We start from the raw sequence: 26,211 nt of genomic DNA, 5'->3' as shown, positions 1-26,211 counted from the left end.
ATACCAGCTGAGCCGTAAATATTCAAAATGTTCCATACCTGATACAGGAACCTTTTCACCCGCCAAAGTTCCATTTTCTTGCTGAGCTACCAGATTTCTCAGTATAACTTGTGTGGCTCCCAGTCTTGGCAGTGTGACATGTGTAAGAAATGGCAAATTGTTTTTCTTGGCAAATGTCTGACTGGTTTCTCTCCTTTTTCTAAGAAAACCACCTTCTGGAAACAATACAATCCACTTGCGGCTACGGCTCCTGTAATATTTTTCTAGATGTTCATGGAGGAGTATAAGCTGCTGGTCACGATAAGCCTTTCCCTAAAATGGAAATGACAAAAAGAATACTTAATAAAATATCAGACGCATCTCTACTTTCCTACCCAAACCAGGTATTTCAACTGAAAAACTTCAAACCAATGTTTCCAATAAATTGTGAATTTAAGAAATAAAGTATGAAATTAATGTATAATTAAAATATTTACAGAACTTCAATTTTCTTTTTCAAAGGTAGATTCATACATTGCAATAAGGTACAATATTGCTTTGTTTGATTAGAAGTATGTATGGATTTTTAAATAAAATATAAAATAAGCCGTAGCTTATTACATTGTATGATGAGAGATCCTTGATGCTTTCTGATCTTGGTTGTTTTCTTACAGATGTCTCATTACCCAAACTATGTAACATCATCAATGCTAGTAAGGAGTGGGGTTTGCTCTCAGTTCATTATTCCAGTGGCATGCTCTGACAGTGTTAGTGGGGATGGTCTTAAGAGCTGCGATGGCAAACCTAAGGCACCTGTGCCAGCGATTGGCACGAAGAGCCCTCTCTGTGGGCACGCACACCGTCTCCATCTTCTCTCCCAGGTTCTGCTGCATGCATGCACATCTGACAGCTAGTCTGGCACACATGCACCCCAGCCAGCTGCTCTTCCAGGTTCTGGTACTCCAGAGCACGCACACATGCTTCCATTCTGGTGGTGCTGAAAAGATTAACCATCATTGGTTCTTTGGTTGGGCTGTTTATTGTTAGCTTGACATACCTTGATTGGAGCATTGTTTACTTCTTGATTATTGGTCTGATGTTAATCGTGGTGTTAATCTATGCACACGTGGGTGTTGGTTGCTGGTGGAGAGATATTTTGGTCTTTTTGTTCCCTTTTGGGTTTGTTGTCTCCTTGGCTCAGTATAGATGTTGTTTATATCTATGTGTCTGTTAATGACCGATTCGTCAGAGTGCCAGGTTTACAAAAATTCTCTAACATTTTTGGGCCTGGCTTGATGTAGAATGGTCAGTTTTCCAGTTGAAACTATGTCCATATATTGTGAAATTAAAGAGGTTTTTTTCATCATATCTGGATGATGATGGATGCATTCTGGATGATGATGAGCCACGGTGGCGTAGTGGTTAGAGTACAGTACACTGCAGGCTACTTCTGCCCGTTGCCGGTTGATTGCAATTTGGCAGTTTGAATCTCACCAGCTCGATGTTGACTCAGCTTTCTGTCCTTTCGAGGTGGGTAAAATGAGGACCCAAACTGTTTGGGGGGCAGCAATATGCTTACTCTGTGAACTGCTTAAAATGGGCTGTAAAGCATTGTAAAGTGGTATACAGTAGTCCCTCACCTATCGCTGGTGTTACGTTCCAGACCTGGCTGCAATAGGTGAAATCTGCGATGGGGAATTTATTGACTGATAGTACTTATTTAAGTATTTATATTGTAATTGTTTGGTAAGTTTGCATTGTTTTAAGTGTTTATAAACCCTTCCCACACAGTATTTATTTTAGATACAGTATTTAAATACAGTATTTACAATTTTAGATATATTTTTTTAAAAAAAACCCTGCCGATCGAGTTCGGCGGGCTGTTTAAATCTGCCGATCGACTTCCTCAGAAACCCGCGATGAAGTGAAGCCGCGGTAAGTGAAGTGCGGTATAGCGAGGGACTACTGTATAAGTCTAAGTGTTATTGCTATTCTATTAGTTCTCTGCCTGTTTGTCCTACACAGTAGCTTTGTAATCTTTACAATATAGGTTGTATATGACTCTTGTTTTTTTCCTTTTTAAAATAAAACATACAAAACATTGCATATACTTCCAATATCAAAAAGACACCCCTTCAGAGTGGTTCTGGTCTGGTTCCAACAGGTCCGGACCTCCTAACGAGGATATTGGAGCTTCCCAGCAGAGCGTGGGGAACTCTGTCTCACCGGGGCCTTTGGCTATGCCCTCTGACTCTTGTTTTTTCTTCTGGGCCTGCTCAATCTTTGGGTTTACTTAAGATGTTTTGGAGAGCTTGGGTTGGTCTGTTTGCTGCGCTGATGCCGTAATTGTTTATTAGTGGTTTCTGAGATGATTTTTATATATGACAATGTTACCCACTTTATGGCTAGTTTTGGTTGTGCTATATTGAGTTGAATAGCCAGTGCTCAAGCATAAACATACTGCAGCCACCGAGAACAGCATAAAAAGGAAACATTTATGCAACATATTCAAAAAAAAAAATGGATATCCATGCAATTTCATCAAAAGTGCATAGCTTAACACACCAAGTGAACAAAAAGATCAAAACACCTTCCCATCAGCAATCAACACTCAGATGAACATAGCCTAAGATTAACATAAGCCTTATAATCAATAAGGGTTTTTTTCTGTTTATGACATTGTAATTTTTTTTTCCGGGTTGGAGTGAGGGCAACTGAATGAAGCTGAGCTTTATACTGGGCCAGATGCTCTTCCTGATGCCTATGCAGAGTTTGCAGCATATGTTTTCTCTTTGCGCCCTAATAAAGAAACATTTGTCACTGCCTAGGATTGAATTCTCAACCTTCTGAGTGGAAAGACATCTAGTCCATCTTGTGACTCAATCAAAAAGTACACAATACCCCAATCAAATAACTGCAAAACTCTTAGCTTAAGAGTAAACAGTCTAACAAAAAAACCTCCAGACCACTCCCACCAATACTGACAGGGCAAGTCACTGGAATATGAACCGAGAGCAAACTCAACTCCCCACTAGCACTGAATGTTATCTAGTTTGAGCAATGAAACATCTACAAGAAAACAACAGAATTCAGAGAGCACCATCTCAATATTTTCCTTTATCAATATATTGTATGATTTTCACACAAAGTGTTTACATTAAGAGAATTACTGTATTAGAAATTAGATACAAAAGTAAATCTTGGAGCTGTCCATTATTTAAGCAATTTATATATTTTGTAGTTACAAACATAATACATATCAACTTCTACACTTCACTAACAAGGAATGGTAAAATAATAATGCTATTCACAGAACTAAGAAAGATAGCTTTCATTCATGTTTAAGTGCTGGGCCTGGCCTAGAGAATCCTTTATGGCCTGGCACCAAATTACCTTCAGGACTGTAGTCACCCACTAGAATTGGAGTGATCAAGTTGATGGCTCTGAGAAAAGCAGTTTGGGGAAGGGGAAAAATCTCAAAGGTGCTATTTCGGCCACTAGGAATTAGGCAAGCACTTATTTGAATTGCCTTACAGACACATCTGAAAACAAGCAGATGAGCAAAATCGAATCAGTTCTTTAAAAAGTATCCTATTTCTACAAATGATCTTCTGTACATGTACATTGGACTTAAGCATAAAGCTTCAACTTTCAGAAATAATTTGTCCCTTCCTTACCCTAGAAAAAACATCTAAAAGCTTACAAAGCATGCTGAGTAAGCTTTTATGTTAAAAAAAATAATACTTTTAACCTAAATTTTAAAATAAAATAAAAAAGTGAACACATAATCTGTTCACCTGGGTAAATAAAGCCAATGTAATCAGCCTTATCATTATATAAACTTGTTAAGCACTATTCCAGTAAAAAGTAAACTTCCCAGAGAACAAACAATCAAATTTAATTTAATTATTTGTGAATTAATCATTCTTCCATTTCTCCCTGTAGCCCAACAAGGTAGACCAGATTTTTTTAAAAACCCAAAAACAATGCTACATAGATCAAGATTTTTGTTTTAACTAATGGATAGGTCCTGTATCTTTATCTTCAGGAGAGATAGGGAGGGGCCTGCCAATCAAATTTATTCAATACTCTCTTATCTGATCAATGCTATGGTCAACTCTTCCTCTTGCAGTCAAGATAATTTCCTATATACTCTATATTCCCCCATTGACATGATCTTACTTATTTGAGGATAAATCCAATCAAAATATGTTCCTGCCATTATTTCCTTTGCTACTAGTTTGTTGCTAAGTCTCCCAAGCACAATTTCTAGCCAAACAAAAGTTAATATTCAAAGACCTTAAATTGCGTTAGTTTCTTTTCACATTTTTCCATAGGAACCTGGGGTGATCAGAAATGGAAGGAGAGAAGCAATAATCTGTTATAGAACGGAACTACTGTATACCTAAAGAAGAGCAGGAACTAGATATCAGAGTTTGCAGAGCTATGATCACTCTATTTTGAACCTTGTGGTCTGGATCTAGGCTACTTCCATTTCTCCGTACTGAAGGAGCGGGTCCAGCAGTCACATGGGTTGCTCATGTCCAATCCGGTGGAACTGAGCCTAGTATTAAAAAAGCTTGCCGGATCCGCCCCTTCCCCAGAATTCGCTCAGTTCGCATATCCTGCGGTTGTATTGTGAATGCTCGTTCAACATTCTAACACCTTCCCTTCGATCTTTCCTTCAAAAAAGTAGTAAGATTTATTGTCTTTATTCAATTACTTGCACTATTTGCGCCAGCCGTTTTTAAAAGGAAAAAAATAAAAAGCGGCTAGGCTTTTTTACTTGGGAGAAGTTGCGGTTTCGTTTTCCCCCGGCGGTTTTGCCGGTTACGATTCCTGCGGCCGCTTGTGGATTCTTCTAATCCCTTGGCCTGGAGGTTCTGGTGCAAGTATTTATTATTGGATTATTGCTTAATTATTGTATAAAAATATATTTAAGGGCTTATAAAATACCTCCTGCGGAGTGGGACGCCTTTAGTCTCCTGGACTTAGTCGATCGCTTTTCCCCTTAAGAAATTCTACGAAGCGATTTTTTGGCGCGAAGGCCTTCGCGCCCTTTCTTAAAATATCTAGGCCTCTCGTGTTGGCCTTCTGCCAGCCGCGTAGGCCTCAGTCCACCGCGTGGATCCGGGAGCGGGCCTTGGGGGTCCCAGGCTAAATTCTCCACCGGCCTAGCCTCCAACCAGAGTGCCTTGGTTTTACTTAATTGCAAAGTTTAGGGAGGCTGGCCCCGCTGGATTTGGGGGCACGAACTCTGGGTTTGCCCAGATTGTCCTCACGTTTCAGCAGCTTCGAGGCCTCGAAGCAGGATCCATTCCTCTTGGGAAGTCCTTGAAATCTTCTCCTTATAATTTAATTATTGGCTCAGCCTTGTCTTCTGTTAATTGTCAGACTATGGCTACCTTTCCCAAGAGAGGCACAACTAAAGGTCCCAGAGAGGCCAGGCCTACAGGCGATGAGATTACTAGTATCCCCCAGGCCTCTTCCTCCTCTTCTCCAGGGGCCCGCCCCTCGACCAAGGTCACCAGGGCCGAGAAGAGAAGGGACCTAGCCCTACAAAAGATTCATGATATATCAGCAAAACGTTTGAAAGTGCAGGCCCAAGTAATCAGTAGTCAAGACCCACCAGAGGCCTCTAGCCTGCCTCCTTCTGGGGTCCCTGTGTTATCTCTGGATGAGCCAAACCTAGACAGACCCCAACCTAACCTATGGGGCATAGGTCCAGAGGAACCAGATATTATGGAAGATTCCCCCCAGCCAGGATCCTCCCAGGCCTTTAGGGATTCTTCTGCCATTTCTGCTGATATTTCCAGTTTACCTCCTGAGTTCCAATCTATTTTTGCTGTGTTGTCCAAAGCCATTGATGCCAAACTCTCCTCCATCAATGAGCTTCCTTTACCTCTTCCTCCTTCTCGTTCCTCCCGCCCCTTGGGTTCTTCCCCAGCGGTCAGAGCTCCTATTCAGGATGACTCAGAGTCCTCCCAAGATGAATATGAGGATGTAGAGGAGGATGAAGACCCTTTCCAGGGCCTATCTGAGGACGAGGAATCCCAAATAAAGGTCCCTCCTCCCATTACTATTTTCCCTTCTCAACTATTCAAATCTCTCCTCCTCAAAGCTAGAATTTCTACGGGATTAGCGGCCCAGGAGAAACAAGCCTCCACTTCCACTGATCCCCCGGAGGAGAATTTACCTTACTTCACAGAGGAACAGGAGGATAACGAGGTAATCCCTATGCCTAAATTATTTAAAGATGCCTTACTTAAACAGTGGGATTTTCCAGCCTCTGGCCTTAATCCCTCTACCAAGGACAGAAAGTTGTATAAACTCTCCTCTTCCTATGAAGAGCTTCTATCTTTTCCCAAACCAGATGAACCTGTCAAAATTCTTCACTCGGCAGCGGCTGTGCCAGGCGAGGCGGAGGAAGTCCTCCGTCCAGAGGACAAGCGCATCGAGCAAATGCTCAAAAGAGGTTTCTCCGCTGATTCCTGGGCCATTAAAAGTTCTGCAGCAGCCTCCTTCTTCTCCAGAGCCATGCTGCTGTGGCTTCGCCAACTTCAACAGCACATTCCTCCAGATGACTTGAGAGGTCAACAAGACTTCAACAAGGTCTTTGCAGCTGCCCAGTACGTGGCTGATGCCACCTTACAATCTACTAGATTTTCTGCTAAGTCTATTGCAGCCTCTACAACGGCAAGAAGACTCCTATGGATTCGCCCTTGGCAAGCGGGAGTTCGCCAAAAGTGGCAGTTATCCCAGGGCCCCTTAAAGCGCGACCTTCTCTTCGGTGATCTTCTGGATCCTCTCCTCACGGAGACCACAGACAAGAAGAAGGTTTTGGGCCCAACCACAAAAAAGGTTACTAAAACGCAGTCCTTTCGTCGCCCAGGGCGCCAGCAAGATCAAGCGGCTTCCTATCAGAGATCTCCAGGTCAGTATTCCCCCCGCTTTCGTTCCCAAGGTAGGAACTCCAGGGGTAGGGGTTTTCGTTTCCAAAGGGGAGCTGCCTCTAACAGGGCTTCAAAAAAACCTAGATGGTAACCTTTCCTCCATTCCCATAGGGGGTCGCCTAGCTCATTTCGCTGCAAATTGGCGTCTCACCTCCAAGGACCCTTGGGTCATTGACACTGTTCAATCAGGCCTTCTTTTAGAATTTATTTCTCCTCCCCCTAAACGTTTTATTTCCTGCCCTTCGCCCAGGTCATCCTCAGATTGTAACCGTATGGAGGAGGCCATTTCTCATCTATTGTCCATTAGAGCCATTCAGCCGGTCCCTTCCGGTCAGAAGGGCCTAGGTTTTTACTCCATCCTATTTATGGTTCCAAAGTCCTCCGGAGGTTGGAGAGCCATTTTGGATTTAAAGAAACTAAACCTATTCATCAAATATAGGAAGTTTAAAATGCACTCCTTGTCTTCTATTTTGGCCGCCATTCACTCGGGAGATTTCATGGTCTCCTTAGACCTCACTGAGGCCTACCTTCACATTCCTATAGCCAAATGCCACAGAAAATTTTTACGTTTTTCCTTTCAAGGCAGGCATTTCCAGTATAGGGCGATGCCATTTGGCCTTTCCTCGGCCCCTCGGGTCTTCACAAAGCTCTTGGGGTCCCTGGCGGCCTATATCCGGGCGTCTCCCATCCACATTTTATGTTATCTTGATGATATTTTAATTCATGGGAACTCCCTAGAGAGAGTGAAATCAGACCTTTCTGTCACCATGTCAGTCCTTCAGGACCATGGGTTTTTCCATCAACTTTGAAAAAAGTCACCTCCAACCTTCCACTTCCATTCCTCACCTGGGAGCCATTATTGATTCAAAATCTTCCCAGGTTTTTCTCTCTCCCGAGAGAAAACTCAGTATAGTGGAGTTAATTTCTAACATTTTATCTAATCCTTCAGTATCCATAGTTACTCTATCTTCTCTTTTGGGGAAGATGGTGTCATGCATAGGCATCATTCCCTGGGCTCGCCTTCATGCTAGGGAACTCCAGTGGCTTCTGTTGCCTTTTCAGAGATCGGGGCACAGCAACTCAAATCGACGCATTGTCATCCCACTGAGTGTTCGCAGATCCTTCAAGTGGTGGAAGTCTCCGGCCATGGACAGAGGATCCCCGTTCAGGTGCCCGGATCAATTTGTCATCACCACAGATGCCAGTCTATCGGGATGGGGCGCCCACGCCCAGGGGATGATAGCCCAGGGCACGTGGTCCCCGGAGGAAGCTTCCAGGCCAATAAATTGGCTAGAGTTAAGAGCCGTCTCCCTGGCTCTGAAGCATTTCTCTCCTCGCATCCCCAACAGGCACGTTCTCATTCTCACCGACAACATTGCCACAAAAAGCCATATCTGCAGGCAAGGGGGCACGAGATCCAAGGCTCTCATGAGGGAGGCCCTCAAGCTGGGCCTTTGGGCGGAAAAACATCTCCAGTCGCTCCTAGCCGATCACATCTCGGGGAGTCTCAACATCCAGGCGGATTGGCTATCCCGGGCAACGATAGACCCAGGAGAGTGGAACCTCCATCAAGACCTGTTCCATCAAATCACCCTCAGATTCGGCCTACCAGTCCTGGATCTCTTCGCGACCAATGCGAACGCCCAACTCCCTCGCTTCTATTCCAGATTTCCATCCCCAGGAGCGGAAGCGATCAATGCCCTCCGGAGTCCATGGCCTCCAGGCCTACTCTATGCATTTCCTCCGATTCCAATCCTCCCGGACGTGATTCACAAGGTCCTCACCGAGAGGGCCCGAGTAATCTTAATCGCCCCTCATTGGCCCCGCCGGCCCTGGTTCGCAGATCTCCAACAGCTGTCCGTCCAGGACCCTTGGCGACTCCCCGTTTCGGGGGATATGCTGCGGCAGGGGGCCTCTTTCCATCCAGACCCGGAGTGGTTCCACCTCACCGCCTGGCTGTTATCAGGAGAGATTTAGAGCTGCGTGGGCATGACCCTGATTCAGTGGAGGTCATTCTAAAGGCCAGAAGGGGCTCGACCAACCGAATCTACGACCACACGTGGTCCAAGTTTCACCAGTGGTGTCTTCAGGAAGGTCTCTCCCCTCTGTGCATCCCCATACACAGAATTATTTCCTTCCTTATGCAAGGTTTCCATAAAGGACTCTCCACCAGCACCCTCCGGCGTCATCTGGCAGCCATTTCATCTGTCCTAGGGGGCCCCCGCAGACAGCCTCTCCGATCCTTCCCTGAAGTTCAGGAATTCCTCAAGGGCATAGCCAACCTCAGACCTTCCAAGGTCCACAGGTATCCATCCTGGGATTTGCCACGGGTTCTCCACTCCCTCACGCAGGCACCATACGAACCCCTAAAATCGGCGTCCCTCAGGTACCTATCCTTTAAGGTAGCCTTTCTGGTGGCTATTACCTCTGCCCGACGCATTTCGGAGCTGGCTGCCCTCTCAATCAGGCAGGACCTTTGCCAATTCCATCAGGACAAGGTAGTCTTGCGACTGGACCCCACCTTCTTACCCAAGGTCAGTTCCATGTTCCACAGATCTCAGGATATTGTCCTACCTTCCTTCTGCCTCCAACGAGACCATCCCTTGGCAATTAGATGGCACACCCTGGATCTCACCAGAGCGCTGAGAATATATATCCAACGCACAGGACCCTTTCGGAGGTCAGAAGCACTTTTTGTAGCCTATCATCCCAGAGTCATGGGGGCCAAAGTGTCTTCAACAGTAATAGGCCGTTGGATCAGAGGGACTATATCTAAGGCCTATGAGTCGGCCTCCCTCTCAGTTCCAATGAACATCACTGCGCATTCCACCAGGAGCGCAGCCACCTCGGCCGCTTGGGCGACTCAAGCCCCGTTGGAGGAGGTCTGCAAAGCAGCCACTTGGGCCTCGCCAAATTCCTTCATCAGGCACTACAAAATTGATTCTTACGCTTCAGCGGACGCTGCCTTCGGCAGAAGGGTACTCCAATCCGTTATCTCACACGATAGCAAGCTAATCCCACCCTAGGGACCATCTATTGGGTATGTCCCATGTGACTGCTGGACCCGCTCCTTCAGTACGGAGAATAGGCGTTGATTGCTTACCTGAACGCCTCTTCTCGTACGGTGAGCGGGTACAGCAGTCACTTCCCGCCCTTGTATGTGTCTTCTTTACCTTTCTATCTCTTTCTTCCTCTAACAATGAGAGTTGAACACTACAGAGCTTCACAACTGAGCCTAGTCTATGGATTCGCGAATTCTGGGGAAGGGGCGGATCCGGCAAGCTTTTTTAATACTAGGCTCAGTTCCACCGGATTGGACATGAGCAACCCATGTGACTGCTGTACCCGCTCACCGTACGAGAAGAGGCGTTCAGGTAAGCAATCAACGCCTATTTCCAGCTACTCTCTAAGAGGAAATGTTATTTTTTAACTCACTCTTTTTTCTCCAGGGAGTATTATTTTTTCTTTATAGCCTATGAATATTTCAGCTTCAACTACAACACACACACACACACACACACACAATAGATTCAAACTCAATGTAAACTGCTTGAAACTCAATTGCAGAAAATACAACTTCAGCAAGATTGAGCAATGCCTGCAATGTACTACCTGACTCTGTGGTTCCTTCCTCAAAGTCCAAAAACTTTAACCATAGACTGTCTACAGTTGACCTCACCCCATTCCTAAGAGGTCTGTAAGAGGCATGCATAAGCGCACCATCATACCTACCGCCCCTGTCCTACTGTCTTATACAGATTTACCTTTACCTACTTTGCTTTGTTTATGTTTATACCATACCTGTTATCTTGTACATGTTTTGACAAATAAATAAAATAAATAAATAAATACATGTTCTCTTTAATCCCTTTCAAGTTTATGGCTGTTTGTCCTTATCACTTTTTTCTGTCTTTTACTTTCTTTTTCTGAAAACATTGAACAGCAGGAAACAAGTTTTCAAAAAGCAGAATATTGTATCTGCATCAGTAGCAGGGGTGGGTTCTAACATAACTTGCTGCCAGTTCACTTCCTCCTGCACCATCTGGCTATGCCGCATAGGCCTGCACATGCTTTGTGCATGCATGCATGCGCAGTGGCAAAAAATCCAAAACACCCCCCTCAAAATATTAGCCAAAAACAAGATGGCAACCACATGCACAATGCTGGAAACTCAAGTTCTGTGCATGCTCAGAAGAAAAAAAAACCAAAAAATTCAGAAAAAATATGACGGCACCCACGGACTGGCACCAACTGAACTAGTTCCATCACATCATCATGATGTCATCAGCGGGGTGCTACCAGTTTGAGCAAACTGTGAAGAACCCATCTCTGATCAGTAGTATTCTCTGAAATACATATGGTTGGTTGATTGTTGGCTGTCTAATAATAAATATACTATAGCTTAGAATTTGTCATAATTAAGTAAAAGTACTTCCAAAAGTCTATAAAACTATAAATGTCACTCAAGTTGGGTTCCTTGCCTAGGCAGATCAAATTATAAATTAAGAAATGTATATGATTTATAAGATAGATTTATAGGAGATGAAATTTACAGTTTAAACAACCCTTTCTAAATCCGTAATTATATGAAGAATATAAATGTTTTGTATATCAGGGATACATTATTAAAATTTCTGATCCCCTGAAGGATGCAAAATATTCTGTTGCACTGCAGTTCCAAAGAATCTTCTACTGTTTCCCCAAAAATATGACATGCCCTGAAAATAAGGCCAAGCCTGATTTTTGGGGAGGGTGCAAATATACATCTCCCCATGAAAATAAGCCCTAGTGAAGGGGTGGGTATGGCCAGCACTGGAGGCAGTCTTCCCTTCTCTGGTCAGCTGATGGCAGCTGGGCCCCTTAATCATGACTTGGAGCTGCCTCTCTGTTCTACTTCTCCCCAGTGTTCTTGGTGCTCTCTCCTGCCTCCCCCGTCAATCCATCCATCCCCCTTGCCTGCAAACTCCCACCCCACTTACAAGAGAGCAACAGCCCGGCACCTCTTGCCAAGTAGTGCCCACCCAGCAGGCAAACACCATCACCCTCTGGCCGGGCAGAGCGCCACTAAACGAGGCTGGTCAGGCCAGCTGCCTGCTGCCGAGCCTTCCGGGAGCCAGGGCAGAGTGTCTTCTGGCAGCGGCCGCTCTGGGACTGCGCATCCCGCTATATGATTCCAGTTCCATGTGAGGTTGCGGCTCCATTCTGACCGGCCTCTTCTCTTCCAGCAGGGTGTATGTCTTACACATCTCACAGCCCGGCCCACTCCATTCCCTGCCCGACCTGCCATCCCCAAAATGCACTCCACTGCGACACGCGCATCTTACCATCTGGCAGTTCTGTCACATCTCTGGGCCAGTCTGTGCAGGGAAACATCTTGTACAGGGAAAAAAACTTTCTCTAGTGTGAACAAACTTCTTCAGTCGCAAATTTTTTTTCTTTACTGTGCAAAGTGTTTCTTTGCACAGACCGGCCGAGACGTGTCAGAGCTGCCAGACCCCAATAAGATGCATGTCTCATGCCCCCCCCCCGCCCCATATCCCATAAGGCCATATTTCAGGGGTCAAAAGAAAATAAGACCCTGCCTTATTTTCGGGAAAATACAGTGTATTTGTAAAAACAGTAAATTTTTAAGATAAGGTGGGAGGTTATATAAATGTTTTAAATAAGTAACTATGGGACAATCTTGCATATAGAAAAGTCATTCAGAGAAAGCCAAAATATGGATTAATATTTTATTTTTAAAAGTATGGATTCACTTGTTTCTAATGTGTTTCTAATCTCACATTAGATTAGAAACTTGTGGCAAACTATGTACTGTACTCCAATCTGCAAAAAAAGCATAGTAAACAGAGGTCTTGTATTTCTAAGTTGGTGAACAAAAAAAAATGGAACATGTCTACAGTACACCAAACCAGTATTCTTAGTAGTTACTATGTTTTTCTCCACATTCTGTAAATTTTTTCATTGTTGACACTATTTGAAATGGGTTTCAATTTAATATATAACAGTAGTACCGTACTTAGATTTATATACTGCCCGATAGTACTTTAAAGCACTCTCTGTGTTGTTTACAGAATCAGCATTTGGCCCCCAGCAATCAGGATTTTCATTTTCCCGACTTTGGAAAGGTGGAAGTTGGAATCAACCTTAAGCCTGTCAGCATTGAACTCTGGGCTGGGGAATGAGTTAGCTTGCAATACACTGAATTCTAACCACTAAGCCACAAAGGCTTTTAATATACACTGACAATCATAGCAAGATACAAATAAATATTTAAGAAAGCAAATTTTACTATTAAAATATTTATAATTCTTACCTGTCTTATAAAGAAGTCTCCATGAATCAGAGATACAATTCCAAAATTTGTGTATTTAAATATATGATCCATCAGCCACATCATTCGACGAACAACCTGGGAAAATTGAGATAAGAAATAGTGTGCATTCTGCATATAAACAAAACAAAAATCAGAGATAGGTTTTCTGTTCCATAGAAGCAAATGTATAAAAATACAAAAATATTTTTGCTATTAAATAGAAAACTTAATACAAATTGCATCTTTTTAATGTTCATATAAATGTTTTTACTAAAAGCTTATCAGCTTTCAATAAGTATTTACTAAAGCAATATTCTCTCAGTATATTTCTCTTTCTTAACTTTCATTTTATCCTAACTTTCATTTTATATAAAATTCTATATAAAGTTGGAATCAACCTTAAGCCTGTCAGCATTGAAATAAAATCAACAGATAACTACTTCTTCACTATTTTAGGTAAATCATATTATTTAAAATCCACTTTCATTAATTAAGATTTTTAAAGTTCTCACACAATCTTTATTTCTATACAAACATTTAATTTTTTTTATTTATATATAAAAAACAAAGGTAGATGGTAAACATGATTTGCAAAATATATTGATTATTCAAAAAATGTATCTACCCAATAATACTTTTTAAGATCTTTAAGATCCATTTACAATGTTGACTTAATTTTTAAAATTTGTATAGATGTATGAAGTTCACAAAATTAAACTTGTTCTGGTATTATACCCATCACATTGATTTTGAACATGCTAGTATATGTTCTCCATTTTTATTTGTCCCATTTTGAATGATATAATTTCTTATGTTACAAAAAAGAGATAAGAAAAAACATGAGGACCAAATTAAGGTATCTAATTGCCATCACCTATTTCCCAATTTATAAATATGAAACAAAAACAGATATGTGAAAGAGTATAGGTAGGCCTCCAGTTTCAACAGCAACAGGGACTGGGATTGCTGTTGCTAAGCAATGTGAATATAACGCATGTCACACGACCACATCATTTAGCAATGGCAATCCAGGTAGTCCCAGTTGCCATTATGAAATAAAGATGTGTAAATTAAGCAGAGAAGCGATATTACACTGATATTTACCTATGACTTTCTACCATTAAATTCAATCAGTACTTTTGAATTTTCTTAAGTTCAAAAATGGGATGATTAAAGAAAAAGAGAAAAGCAAGCAGGTGAAATAGATGGAAGACAAGATGAAAGACTTAGAGACTGAGGTTCAACCTCTTAGATAAAATTGCATTCTCCTTAAAAGATCAGAACCGGTGTGGGAATGTGTCTTGAACCTCAGCTATGAGTGGATTCTTTAGTGATAGTGACAGACAGAAAGGAGGACCTTGCATAACCCCATGTGGTATACCAGCTGCATCCTTCCTGAGACAGTCAAACCTGACTGCTTTATCATGCCCTCGTGACATCCCATCTTAAGTGCTGAAATATGCTTACTGGGAGCTACAGTACCCTTGAAAAGTACTATTTGAAAATGTAAATTAGTAGAAAATTCTATGGTGCAAGATAGGATTTCAAATTAAACTTCTGCTGAAAGATCTGTACTATAGTCATTTCCTTACTGGGTACTATTTAAGGTGTAGTCAATCAACTTTATAACTCCTTAAGACCCACCTTTGCCGTCAGGCATGGGGGAACTAAAACACCTCCCCCTTGCCCATGTTGTTCTGTTGATTGATTGACTGTGTGCCTGTTTTTTATATATACTGTTTTTTATGAGATTATTAATTTCAATTGGAACTGGATGGGTGGGCATTGGATTTGGTATTGTGTACTGTACTGTTTTTTTATTATTGTTGTGAGCCGCCCCGAGTTTGCGGAGAGGGGCGGCATATAAATCCAATAAACCTAAACCTAAACCTTTAAAAAAAAAAACTGGTTACCAAAGGGTCAGCTATTACAAACTTCTTATATTTGTAAAATCAGAAATGTAGGTCCTCTTAAATATATTTATACTCGTGATGGTGAACCTATGGCATACGTGCAAGGCATTGTCCTATATCGGCACTGGCCAGCTGATTTTCAGGCTTCCAGAGGCAATTTTCGTTGTCCCCAGGCTTCAGAAAAGTCTCCGGAGCCTGTGGATGACGAAAAACAGACCCAACAACCCTGCAAGAAGTTCGCTTCTCAATTTCTGGTAGGCTTGTTGGGCCATTTTCCACCTTCCCCAGGCTTCAGGGGGCTTTTCTGAAGCCTGGAGAGGGTGAAAAACAGCCCAATGGCTCTACCAGAAGTTCATTTCCAAACTTCTGATAGGCCTGTTGGGCCATTATTTTCACCATCCACAGGCTCTGGAGGCTTTCCTGAAACATAGTGAGAGTGAAAACAGCCCAAAGGGCCTACCAGAAGTCCAGAGGCTTCAGTGATGTCTATGTGCATTGTGGGTGCATGTGCGAGGAGAAGGGATTGCGCACACACCCTTTTGGCACCCAAGCAAAAAAAGGTTCACCATCACTATTTATACTATCATATAAATAATCTTTGGAGAGGGGTGGCATACAAGTCTAATAAATTATTATTATTATTATTATTATTATTATTATTATTATTATTATTATGTTGTTGTTGTTGTTTTTGGCACATGGGAGTGGCTCTTCTCTTGCTATGGCACTCACTCCCTTAGCATTTATATCTGGCCCCAATTCTCTCACGATTTGTAACTTTGTAAAGATGCATGTGCAATGATTTTATTATTTTGTTTTTTAAATGTCTACTTTAGCTTCAATACAGCCTCAACTTATGAAGACAATTGAGCCCAACATTTCCACCGCTAAATAAGAAAGTTAAGTGAGTTTTGCCTCTTTTTACAACCTTTTTTGACATAGTTATTGAGTGAATTACTGCAGTTGTTACATTGGTTTCAAGACTGCTAAGTGAATCTGCCTTCCCCATTGATTTTGCTTGTCAGAAGGATGCATTTATGACTCTGGGAAACTAATTGCCATAAATATTTATCAGTTGCCAAGCATCTGAATTTTGATCACATGACCCTGGGGATGCTGCAAAGGTCATGAATGTGAAAAATGATCAGAAGTCAGTGCTTTTTTTCAGTGACTTTTCTAACTTCAAACAGTCATAAATGGTTGTAAATTGAGGACTACCTGTACTCAAATTTTTATTTTTATTTATTATCATGGCTATACATTAGAACAGGTAGGTAGGCAGGTAGGGGTAGACCTGGCTGTCACACTTCCAGCCTATGGACTGATGTGTAATGAGCTGGCCACGCCCACCCTCAGTTTAGCAAAGGGTAACAAAATCCTGATATGTCACAGGATGATACCATGATATGAGTTTGACACCCTTGGGATAGACAGATAGAGACAGGCAAGCAGACAGAATGTATTTAATGCTGCTTCTACAGCGCAAAATAGACATGTAAATAATGTAAATTGAAAAGATACAGAAGTATAAGATATGATTAAAGTATTGGATGGACATAGGTTTTGTGCACGAGTCTTCTAATGTTATATTTCTGAAAAAAGTACCCAGATTATTCAACAAGTACAATATATCAACAATATATATCAAAATAGCATACCGTGCCTTTGTCTTGAAGGCACATCATTAGAGTGCAAATATCTCCGGTTGCTTGATGGTTCACCAGCATCAAAGCTTCATCTTCTGAAACTGTTCTAATATTATCTCCCCATTCCATGACTGTGCAAGAACAGAAGGAAAGAACAGACTTAACTAAAATAATGGTCACTTACAGAAATTTAAAATAAATGACAGCAACTCATGTTTCATAGGTATTCCAACAAATTACAATACATTGATTTGTAAATTTGGATTACTTCAAATATAATACACAAAATATAAAAAAACAAAGACTTACAAAAGTGAGGCAAAACTAAAATGTAGCAATCAGGTAGTAAAATTTCTAAATCCAGGAACAAACACTACATTTTCCATTTGTAAATTTGTAAATTATTCTATACTACCCTGTTTCCCCGATAGTAAGACACCCCCGATTGTAAGACATATCGGGGGTTTCAGGGGGGTCGGCTAATATAAGCCATATCCCGAAAGTAAGACATATTGCCGCCTCCCTCTCATCTAGCTGCGCGCCGCCTCCTGCCCACGTCCGCACCGTCCCCCTCTCCATACGTCGCCGCGTCTGCCACCTCCCTCTGATCTTAATGAGCGCCGCCTCCTGCCCACTTCCGCGCTGCCCCCCTCTCCATACGTCACCGCGCCGTCCCCTGCACTTGTCACTGCCGCCTCCTGCTTAAAATGCGGTAATGCACACAGTATTAATCATACATCAGTAAAACATACACACTGGCATACTGGGGTATCATCTGCTGTTTTGTGGTGAATACAATACTGTTCAGGTTGTTAATAAATGTTAATTTTATGGTTAAAACAAAAAATTTGACAATTTTTTTTCCAATATAAGACATACCCCAAAAGTAAGACATAGTGGGGCTTTTGGGGATAAAAAGTAAGACACTGTCTTACTTTCGGGGAAACACGGTATATATTGAGCATGTACAGTGGAACCTCGACATACGAGCAGCTCTACTTACGAGCTACTCGAGATAAGAGCTGGGAGGGGAGCGACATTTTTGTTCGCCTCCCGAGCTCACATTCGGGATACGAGCGCCAAGGAGCTGTCTCCTGAAGCCGAACGCTAACTTCCGCGTTCGGCTTCAGGAGACAGCTCCTTGGCGCTCATATCCCGCGTGTTTTAAAAGGTTGCAGCCGGCCTGGGGGGCTCGGGGGGTGCTGGCAAGCCCCCCAGGCTGGCTGCAACCTTTTAAAACACGCGCGCCGCTTCGCAGCTGTCTCCTGAAGCCGAACGCTAACTTCTGCGTTCGGCTTCAGGAGACAGCTGCGAAGCGGCGCGGGTGTTTTAAAACGTCGCAGCCCCCCAGGCCGGCTGCGACGTTTTAAAACACGCGCGCCGCTTCGCAGCTGTCTCCTGAAGCTGAACGCGGAAGCGGGTTTTTTTTGTTGTTGCTCGGATTAATTGACTTTACATTGTTTCCTATGGGAAACAATGTTTCGTCATACGAGCGTTCCGACTTACGAGCCTCCTTCCGGAACCAATTAGTCTTGTAAGTCGGGGTTCTACTGTATGTCAAAACTATCATTAAAAATAAGTAAAAGAATGATAAGGCAACAAAAAATGAAAGCTTATAAAGATGAGGCAAAATCAAAATATAGTAATATGGCAAATAAATATCTAAATCCAGAAACAAATATCCTAGATTTTCCATTTTTAAATTTGTAAATTATGATGTACTGTATATGTATGTATGTTAAAACTATCTTTAAAAATAAGTAAAACGATAGGACAAAATCTCTTTCAAAGTGAACCCAATACCTGGTGATAATATAATGTAATATAATAAATATAATATATAACGTAATGTGAGATATGAGATATATATGATATGATATAGTAATGTAATGTAATGTAATAATATAGTATAATATAGTACAGTACAGAATAGAATAGGATAGTATTAGAAGAAACTCTTTATTGGCCAAGTGTCATTGGACACACGAGGAATTTGTCTTTGGTGCATAATTTCATCATTATGTTGTTGTAATTTTAAAATACTTGAAATGATTTGCTATTGTATTCTTCTATTATTATTTCCTTAATTTTCTACTCTAGCCTGATATTTTCTATGTCTCCTGCTCATATATCAATCCAGCCTGGGCAAAGATATTAAGCTTAAAGCTTAAAAAACACTGATGAATGACCAAGACCTGCACATAGTGAAACCTTTTCCTTCACAGGTATCTAAAAATGTCTACAAACAATACTGAATCATACAAAAATATAGTGTATCATAAAATTCCAATTCAAGACACACAAATTCAGCGTGGATAGAGTTATGTTAACAACCGCCCAAATGGATCAACTTTAGTTAACCATGGATAAATGTCATGTGATGGTAGCCCATGACTGAGTAGGACATGCAAGGAGAGATGTAAAACATAAGTTGCTAAAATTACCATGGCACAATTATGTTCTCGATTTTATTTCCAGAATTCAAAATCCATTCCCTGATGATCGACCACTTTGTGACTTTTCCTATGAGCATATTGATACTAGCACTAATCCAATTGAAGCTGATTAGTTTTCTTGAAGCATAGAGGGAATCATGATTGAACAATTCTAAGTGTACATATGTAAATTCTCTCAGTGATGGTGAACCTATAGCACCTGTGTGCCACAGGTTGCACGTGGAGCCATATCGGAGGGCATGTGAGGCTATGTCAGCTCTAACAGGCATGCATCTGCTGACCAGATGATTTTCAGCCTTGGGGAAGACCATTTCACCCTCCGGAGGCTTCAGGGAAATTTCTCTGAAGCCCCAGAGTGCAAAAAAACGCCCAATGGACAAGCCAGAATTTCAGAAAAACAGACTTCTGGTTTCCCCATTGTGCTGTTTTTCGCATTCCAGAGGCTAAAGGAAGCTTCCTGAAGCCCCAAAGTGCGAAAAAATGTGCAGATTGCCCAGGGCAGGAAAAGGCTGCCTCTGAAAGGGAAGCCATTGGATCTTCCTCAGTTAGGGCCTTTTACTAAGACTTGGTCAAGTGTTTTCTCATGCCCTGTGGTGCTTTTTGGCATCCTTATCCAACGCAGGGGTGCTTTTCCATACATAGAGGTTTTAGACCTGCTCTTTCCAGCAGTTTTACCCCTGGTGGTCTGTCAGGAACTCCTGGGGCAAGGAATATGAGCCCTACAGGTCCAGGAAGAGGGATCAGCCTGCTCAATATCAAAGAACAAATCTTGCTCAGCCATTTTACAGTGACCACTTCAAACCCCTCTATTATACAGACCAGTCCGATGTCTTTGGACTCGAGTTGGTCTCTATGGCAGTCTTGAAGGAGTGGTGGACTAAGCAGGGAGTTCCAGTATCCTTGCAATGGCCAGGGAAGGCAAGGCCCAATAAGGGACTAAGCCACAGCAATGGAATCTTGCTGCGGTTGCAAGTGAGAAAAAAATCAGACGAGAGCGGGAATCCAGGTCGCCCAGCACTGCTGCTGCTTGCATTCCAGACAAAATGGTGCAAGAGTAGGAATCCAGCTCTCCCAGCACTTTGGGAAGTGCTAAGTCCTCTGAGTTTGCCCCAGGGTTCCAGAGCCACCCTGAAAGTAGGAGCTGATGTGGTGGCAGTTGTGCTGGCGGACCAGGGAAACCAGCTCACCCATCGGCAGCAGAAGAAATGTGGGGGAGCAGATGCCCACACTTACCGGAAGAGCCCCGCAGGATAGGTTGAACTCTGGATGCTGCCTGATCAATGAATAAAGCAATAGCAGTTGACCTGGAATCCAAGGGAGACCAGCACACTTGCCGGCAGCTTTGGTGCCATTATGGCAGCCCAAAGGCTGTAATATGGTAAAAAAAAAAATCCCTCTTACTGGTTCTAATACTTCAGCTTCTAGATTTTTGGAGAATCCAAGCTGTTCAATAAATTTTCCACAGCAAATTAATACACGTCACTCTAGCTAGACTGAGTCGAAAAACTGGAACTCATCTGAGCAGAGGAGCATGGCCAATAAAGAAAAAAACTACACTCGGTCTCTGGTAAAAAGATAGAAGTCAACCCACTCTTGGATTCTCCAAGCAACGCATTTGAGAATGTCAATGTTCAAGACCATCCTCAAAAAAACTACAACAACAATGCTGTTCATGGCAAGGGTTACAAAGTGAAAGGCGTTGCTGATAGAATATTTATGGCCCATGATGCGATCGGGTTTGATATGCCTGGTCTAGTGGCCTAATCTAATCTTAATATTAATTTCTGCTCATCCTATTGATGGCTGATGAAAATAGTACTTAGGTCTTGTTTCCTTTTTGGCTTTTTAATTCTCTCTTTAATGTTATGTAGGTGTTTTTCTCTATGTTGATTTTTAATCAGTCATTTAAGCACACCTGATGTCAAATAACCTACCAACAATTCCTTTTTCAGAATGTGCCCTATTTCCATCAGAAAACACAACACAATATCCTAAGAAACATTGTGATTCATATGGACAAGAGATTGTAGAAAATCAGCAATCTGCAGGGCTTCATCTGGCCTGCTGGAGAACAGTTCCCTTCCAGTTACAGCTATTTTGTTCCTCCAAGGCCATTTATACATACGAAAGAAGAACAGAGAAAAGGAAGAGTTGATTAAATTTGATTTTTAAAAATTTGATCCTATTTCTTCAGTGGCAGTGCAATCTTATCTGGAGTCAATTTTAAAATCTATAAGTGGAAGATGCAAACTATCAGCTCAGAATTTACCAATTACATTTAAAGTTGTAAGAAAAACAGCTAAATGTTACTTTATAAGTTCTTCCATAGGGGATGAATTCTTACTATCAGTAGAAAATGTAGGTATAATAGCCATTATCTCAACTATCACAGTTCAAACAGTTTTAGTAAATAGCTACAAAAATGTTGACACCTGGAAAGTCAAATGCTTCTATAATAGGTAGCAGATGATATAACTGTAAAGCACGTGATGGAAATGTAAGGAAAAAATTAAAGGACGAACGTGGGGCGAGGGAGATTGTTTGATTTTTTTCCCTCTTGTCTGGGCAGTTTTCTGTATCTCATACATGAAATTTGGTGCTTGTTTTATTCTAGGCAGAGAAGCAATGAAGAATCTAATTATTACTGACTTCATTACTTCGGAACCTATTAAATCCTTTAAACAGATAATTCTTTATAAAGAGAAAAATCATTTTACTATTATTGTTTCTTAATTCTACTGCAATTTGTACAACTGTATTGTAAATTAAAGAATTCTTAAATATTGTAAGAGAAATGACTAGTCGAAATGCCATAAGTCTGTTACAATTTCAAAGATACTGAATGTTTCAGAAACATACTTTGAAAAAGAACCAAGGTAACCAACATAATCTTCAAAAGCAAGCATATACAGGTAGCCCTCAACTTGCAACAGGTGGTTTAGTGACCATTCAAAGTTACAATGGCACTGCAAACAGGACTTATGACATTTTTTCATGTTTACAATTGTTGCAGCATCCCCATGGTCACATGAACAAAATTTGGATGCTTGGCAAGTGACTCACATTCATGATAGTTGCAGCACCTCAGGGTCACATAATGGTCTTTTGTGACCTTCTGACAACCAAAGTCAATGGGGAAGCTAGATTCACTTAACAACCGTCTTACTAGCTTAACAATTGCAGTGATTCACTTAACAACTATGGTCAGAATGATCATAAAATGGGGCAAAACTCACTTAACATCTATCTCACTTAGCAACAGAAATCTTGGGCTCAACTGTGGTCATAAGTCAAGGACTATCTGTACCACCATGAAACAGTTTTATAATCATTTAATAACTATTATCTGTAATTATTTACTTAGCAACTTTGACAAGAGGTCGTAAAATGGGGGAAACTCACTTAACAAATCGTATCTCATTTAGCAACAGAAATGTTGGGCTCAATTGCAGTAGTAAGTCAAGGACTACCTGTAACAATCAATCATAAAACAGCATAAACACAGACAGAAACATCCTTGACTCACACCCAAGAGGTTTACTTTGCCCGGCTGAATTCACACACACTACTAAAGCAAAATGCAGTTTACATATCTGTGCTACTTTAGACTCAAACTTTATGCCTTGTAAAGTCCAGTATATGGCCTAGCATGATGATGATGTTCGTTCATCGTGTTCGAAGATGACCTTAACATCTAGTGCTTTGTGGGCTGTACGCGATGTGTCCGCAGGTGACTGGTAAGGCCTATACAGGCATGAAATGTTCTGCCACATGTTGGGCAGACATGTGTGAGCACCATTGTTGCAGCATTTGCAGCTCTGGCTTTGCGGAGTGCTCACTTCTCTTCTGCAATGGATGTTCTTCTGGCCTCATATGTCTGGCAGCCTTGGTGGATAATCATCATCATGTGCCATATTGGTCGATCTTGGGGCAGGGTTTCCCAGGAAGTGGTGTCCATATCGAGGGACTTGAAGGAGGCTTTCAAAGTGTCTTTGTATTGCTTCCTTTGTCCCCCATGCGATCACTTTTCTTTAGACAGCTCATCATAGAGGACCTGTTTAGAGATGCAATGGCCTGGCAACATGGCCTGCCCAGCATGTCTGGGCTTTCATCAGCAAGGTGGGAATTGATGGCAGGCCTGCTCTGGAAAGGATCTTAGTGTCAGGCACCTTATCCTGCCACCGGATCCTCAGAATTCTACAGAGGCAGGTCTTGTGGAAATAGTCCAATTGCCTAGAATGTCTCCTGTATACAGTCCAAGTCTCACTGGCATACAACAGGGTAGTTAACACTACTGCTTGGTAGACTTTGAGCTTTGTAGGAAGGCTTATTCCATGTCAGTCCCACATGTTGGTCATTTAATTCCCCCAAATTCTAGCCAGTATAGATATTACAGGACATCATACCGTCATGAAATTGACGTAGCATCAGGATGAATTTATTAGGGCACCAAATTTGACGTGATGCGCCACAGGCCTTCATGACTGACAGTGTCAAAAGCCTTAGTGAGATCCACGAAGGTGGTGTAAAATTCATGATTCTGCTCTTGACACTTCTCTTGGAGCTGTTGGGCTACGAAGATCATGTCCATAGTGTCACGCTTTTTGCGGAAATCACACTGTGCTTCAGGTAATAGATCCTGTTCCAGGTGGTCAGTGAGGCAGTTCAGCAACACTCATGCAAGGATCTTGCCTGTGATGGAAAGCAGTGATGTTCCTCTATGATTATCACAGACTTGTCGATTCCCGTTCCTCTTGTAGAGGTGTATGAGGGATGCATCTTTCAGTTCCTGAGGAATGGTTCCTTGATTCCAGAAATACTGGAACAGCTGAGTGAGTTTGTCGACAAGTACTGTACCACCATCTTTATAGATCTCTGCTGGTATCTCATCAGATCCTGGGGCCTTGCCACTAGACAGCTGGTTGATGGCCTGTAGGGTTTCAGTCTTTGATGGTGGGGAGTCTACTGTGAATGCTACAGCTACTAGGAGCCACAGGTGAGAGCCGAGTGATAAGTGAGGACCAAATGTGAATGAGCTGCCCTAAAAGCTGCCATAAAATGAGCTGCCATAAAAGGACATGACATGCTCTACACCAGAAGTACTACCCCTCCCTGAACAGCCCATACACCAAATACACACTTAGCATAGTGTTATTTTGTCACTCCATCAACAAGTCAAAAACAAATAGCCCTACAGAATTTGTGAATTAAGTCTAATTACTACTTGGGAAATCCAAGATGCAATGAATATCTTACATCCATTTGATTACCTAATTAAAACATAGTGTGAAATCATTTCACTTTGAAGAATAAATAATCAGAATTTTATGTTAAACAGAGATCAACTTGCAGCCTTAAGGTTGCAATGGATATGTTATGGTCAATCTCCAGACCCAAATTCTGTGATCCCAAGCACCCTTTAGGTGTATCACTGAATACACTGACCAACAAAGATTTTAAATAGATTTTTGGCTGCTAATCATGAAAATAATCCCCAGTTTAACCTATCACATATCATTTTATAGAAATATTCTGTTTTTATACAATAGCAATGTCCACACTTCATATCTATTGGCTATGCCACACACATTAAAGAAACATATAAAAATATGGAACAGCTGTTGAAGCACGTCCAGTACACCAAATACAACTGGAAAACTAAGTTCTAAAAGTAACAGGTCTGGCTGCTTGGAATGCAACTTATATATACCAAGTTCTGTTGTTACATATGTAAATGGGACAGCCATGAAAGAGAGTTGCATTGCATTAAAACAAATAGCCATTCTGAAATACTGTAATTTGCTTCCAAGAGGGAAAAACATGGTGCACAAACCACTTGACAATTTTTTTTTTGCTTCTGCTTCACTCAAAATTCCAACTAATTAAAAAATTTGTAAAAGCAATGAACAAGTGGAGGTTTCATTATTTGAGACACATGTTATCAAGAATAACTGATACCAATATTAAAGAAGTCATAATTGTTGGTCCACAGATCAGATGTCATCAATGACAAGTTGTTGCAAGGATCTATTAGGGTGGCCAGAGAAAATCACATGGAAAGCATCCATGGATGTAGTTGAGAATGTTTTTGGCAACTCCAGAGCACCAAACTTGTTTGACAAACTTCTTATAGTATACAAGAGCATGAAACACAATGTGGATATAATTGATAACTATAAATAACATAATAAAAATGCAAACAATTGCTATATGGATTAGATAAAGCAATAAGGAGATACGGTATGTAGTTTGCTTTTTGATTCACCAGGAATACAAACAAAATGGAAATGATGTACTATGTAACCATTTTCCTTTCTTTTTCTATTTTCTTTTTCTGTTTCTTCTATTTTCTTTTCTCACTTGAACTTGAACTGCTAAAATTAAAACAGGTTGCATAAGGTTGCATTTTATAAATCCCTATAATTGAATATTAGTCCATATTTTATTATGAAAAATAGCAACGTAGAAATTTTTATTTTAAAATTTCCAGATATCAGAGAGAAAATAATACATATTTAAAACAGATAGAAAATCACAGGTAAGCTGTAATAATAATAATAATAACAAAGTTGGAGGGGACCTTGGAGGTCTTCTAGTCCAACCCCCTGCTTAGGCAGGAAACCCTACATCACAATGATGGCGAACCTTTTTTCCTCAGGTGCCGAAAGAGCATGCACATGTACTATCACACATGCACAAATGCTCACACCCATAATGCAATGCCTAGGGAGGGCAAAAACAGCTTCCCCCAACCCCCGGAGGCCCTCTGGAGGCCAGAAGCAGCCTGTTTCCCAACTTCTGGTGGGCCCAGTAGGCTCATGTTTTGCCCTCCCCAAGCTCCAAAGGCTTTCCTAGAGTCAGGGGAGGGTAAAAACGCCTTCCTCCATGATCCATCCCCCGGAGGATCTCTGGAAGCCAAAAACACCCTGCCAGAGCCTATGCGAGCCA

At 41.7% G+C, this 26,211-nt stretch overlaps 1 protein-coding gene and 1 long non-coding RNA gene across 9 annotated transcripts in view; one reads left to right on the top strand and one right to left on the bottom strand.

Annotated features, from left to right (window-relative positions):
• LPGAT1 (lysophosphatidylglycerol acyltransferase 1) overlaps positions 1-26,211 on the bottom strand; it is a 60,060-nt gene that overhangs the window by 23,898 nt on the left and 9,951 nt on the right. For 5 of the 8 annotated variants that reach the window (XM_070734464.1, XM_070734466.1, XM_070734462.1 and 2 more), the window contains exons 4-6: positions 16,820-16,938; positions 13,249-13,377; positions 39-312 (exon numbers count right to left, since the gene is read on the bottom strand). In XM_070734464.1, the coding sequence (XP_070590565.1) occupies positions 39-312; positions 13,249-13,377; positions 16,820-16,938 (522 nt within the window). Of the gene's footprint in view, positions 1-38; positions 313-13,248; positions 13,378-16,819; positions 16,939-21,197; positions 21,353-26,211 lie in introns of those variants that run through there. The other 3 variants (XM_070734467.1, XM_070734468.1, XM_070734469.1) reach the window with 2 other exon arrangements.
• LOC139157574 (uncharacterized) lies at positions 208-18,999 on the top strand. Its single transcript, XR_011557511.1, has 3 exons — positions 208-383; positions 15,998-16,065; positions 18,908-18,999. It is a non-coding gene; the product is annotated as an uncharacterized lncRNA (long non-coding RNA).

This window comes from Erythrolamprus reginae, chromosome 1 (assembly GCF_031021105.1).
Source record: "Erythrolamprus reginae isolate rEryReg1 chromosome 1, rEryReg1.hap1, whole genome shotgun sequence".
In the NCBI taxonomy this organism is placed as follows: domain Eukaryota; kingdom Metazoa; phylum Chordata; class Lepidosauria; order Squamata; family Dipsadidae; genus Erythrolamprus; species Erythrolamprus reginae.
This window is presented reverse-complemented; position numbering and strand designations above follow the sequence as displayed.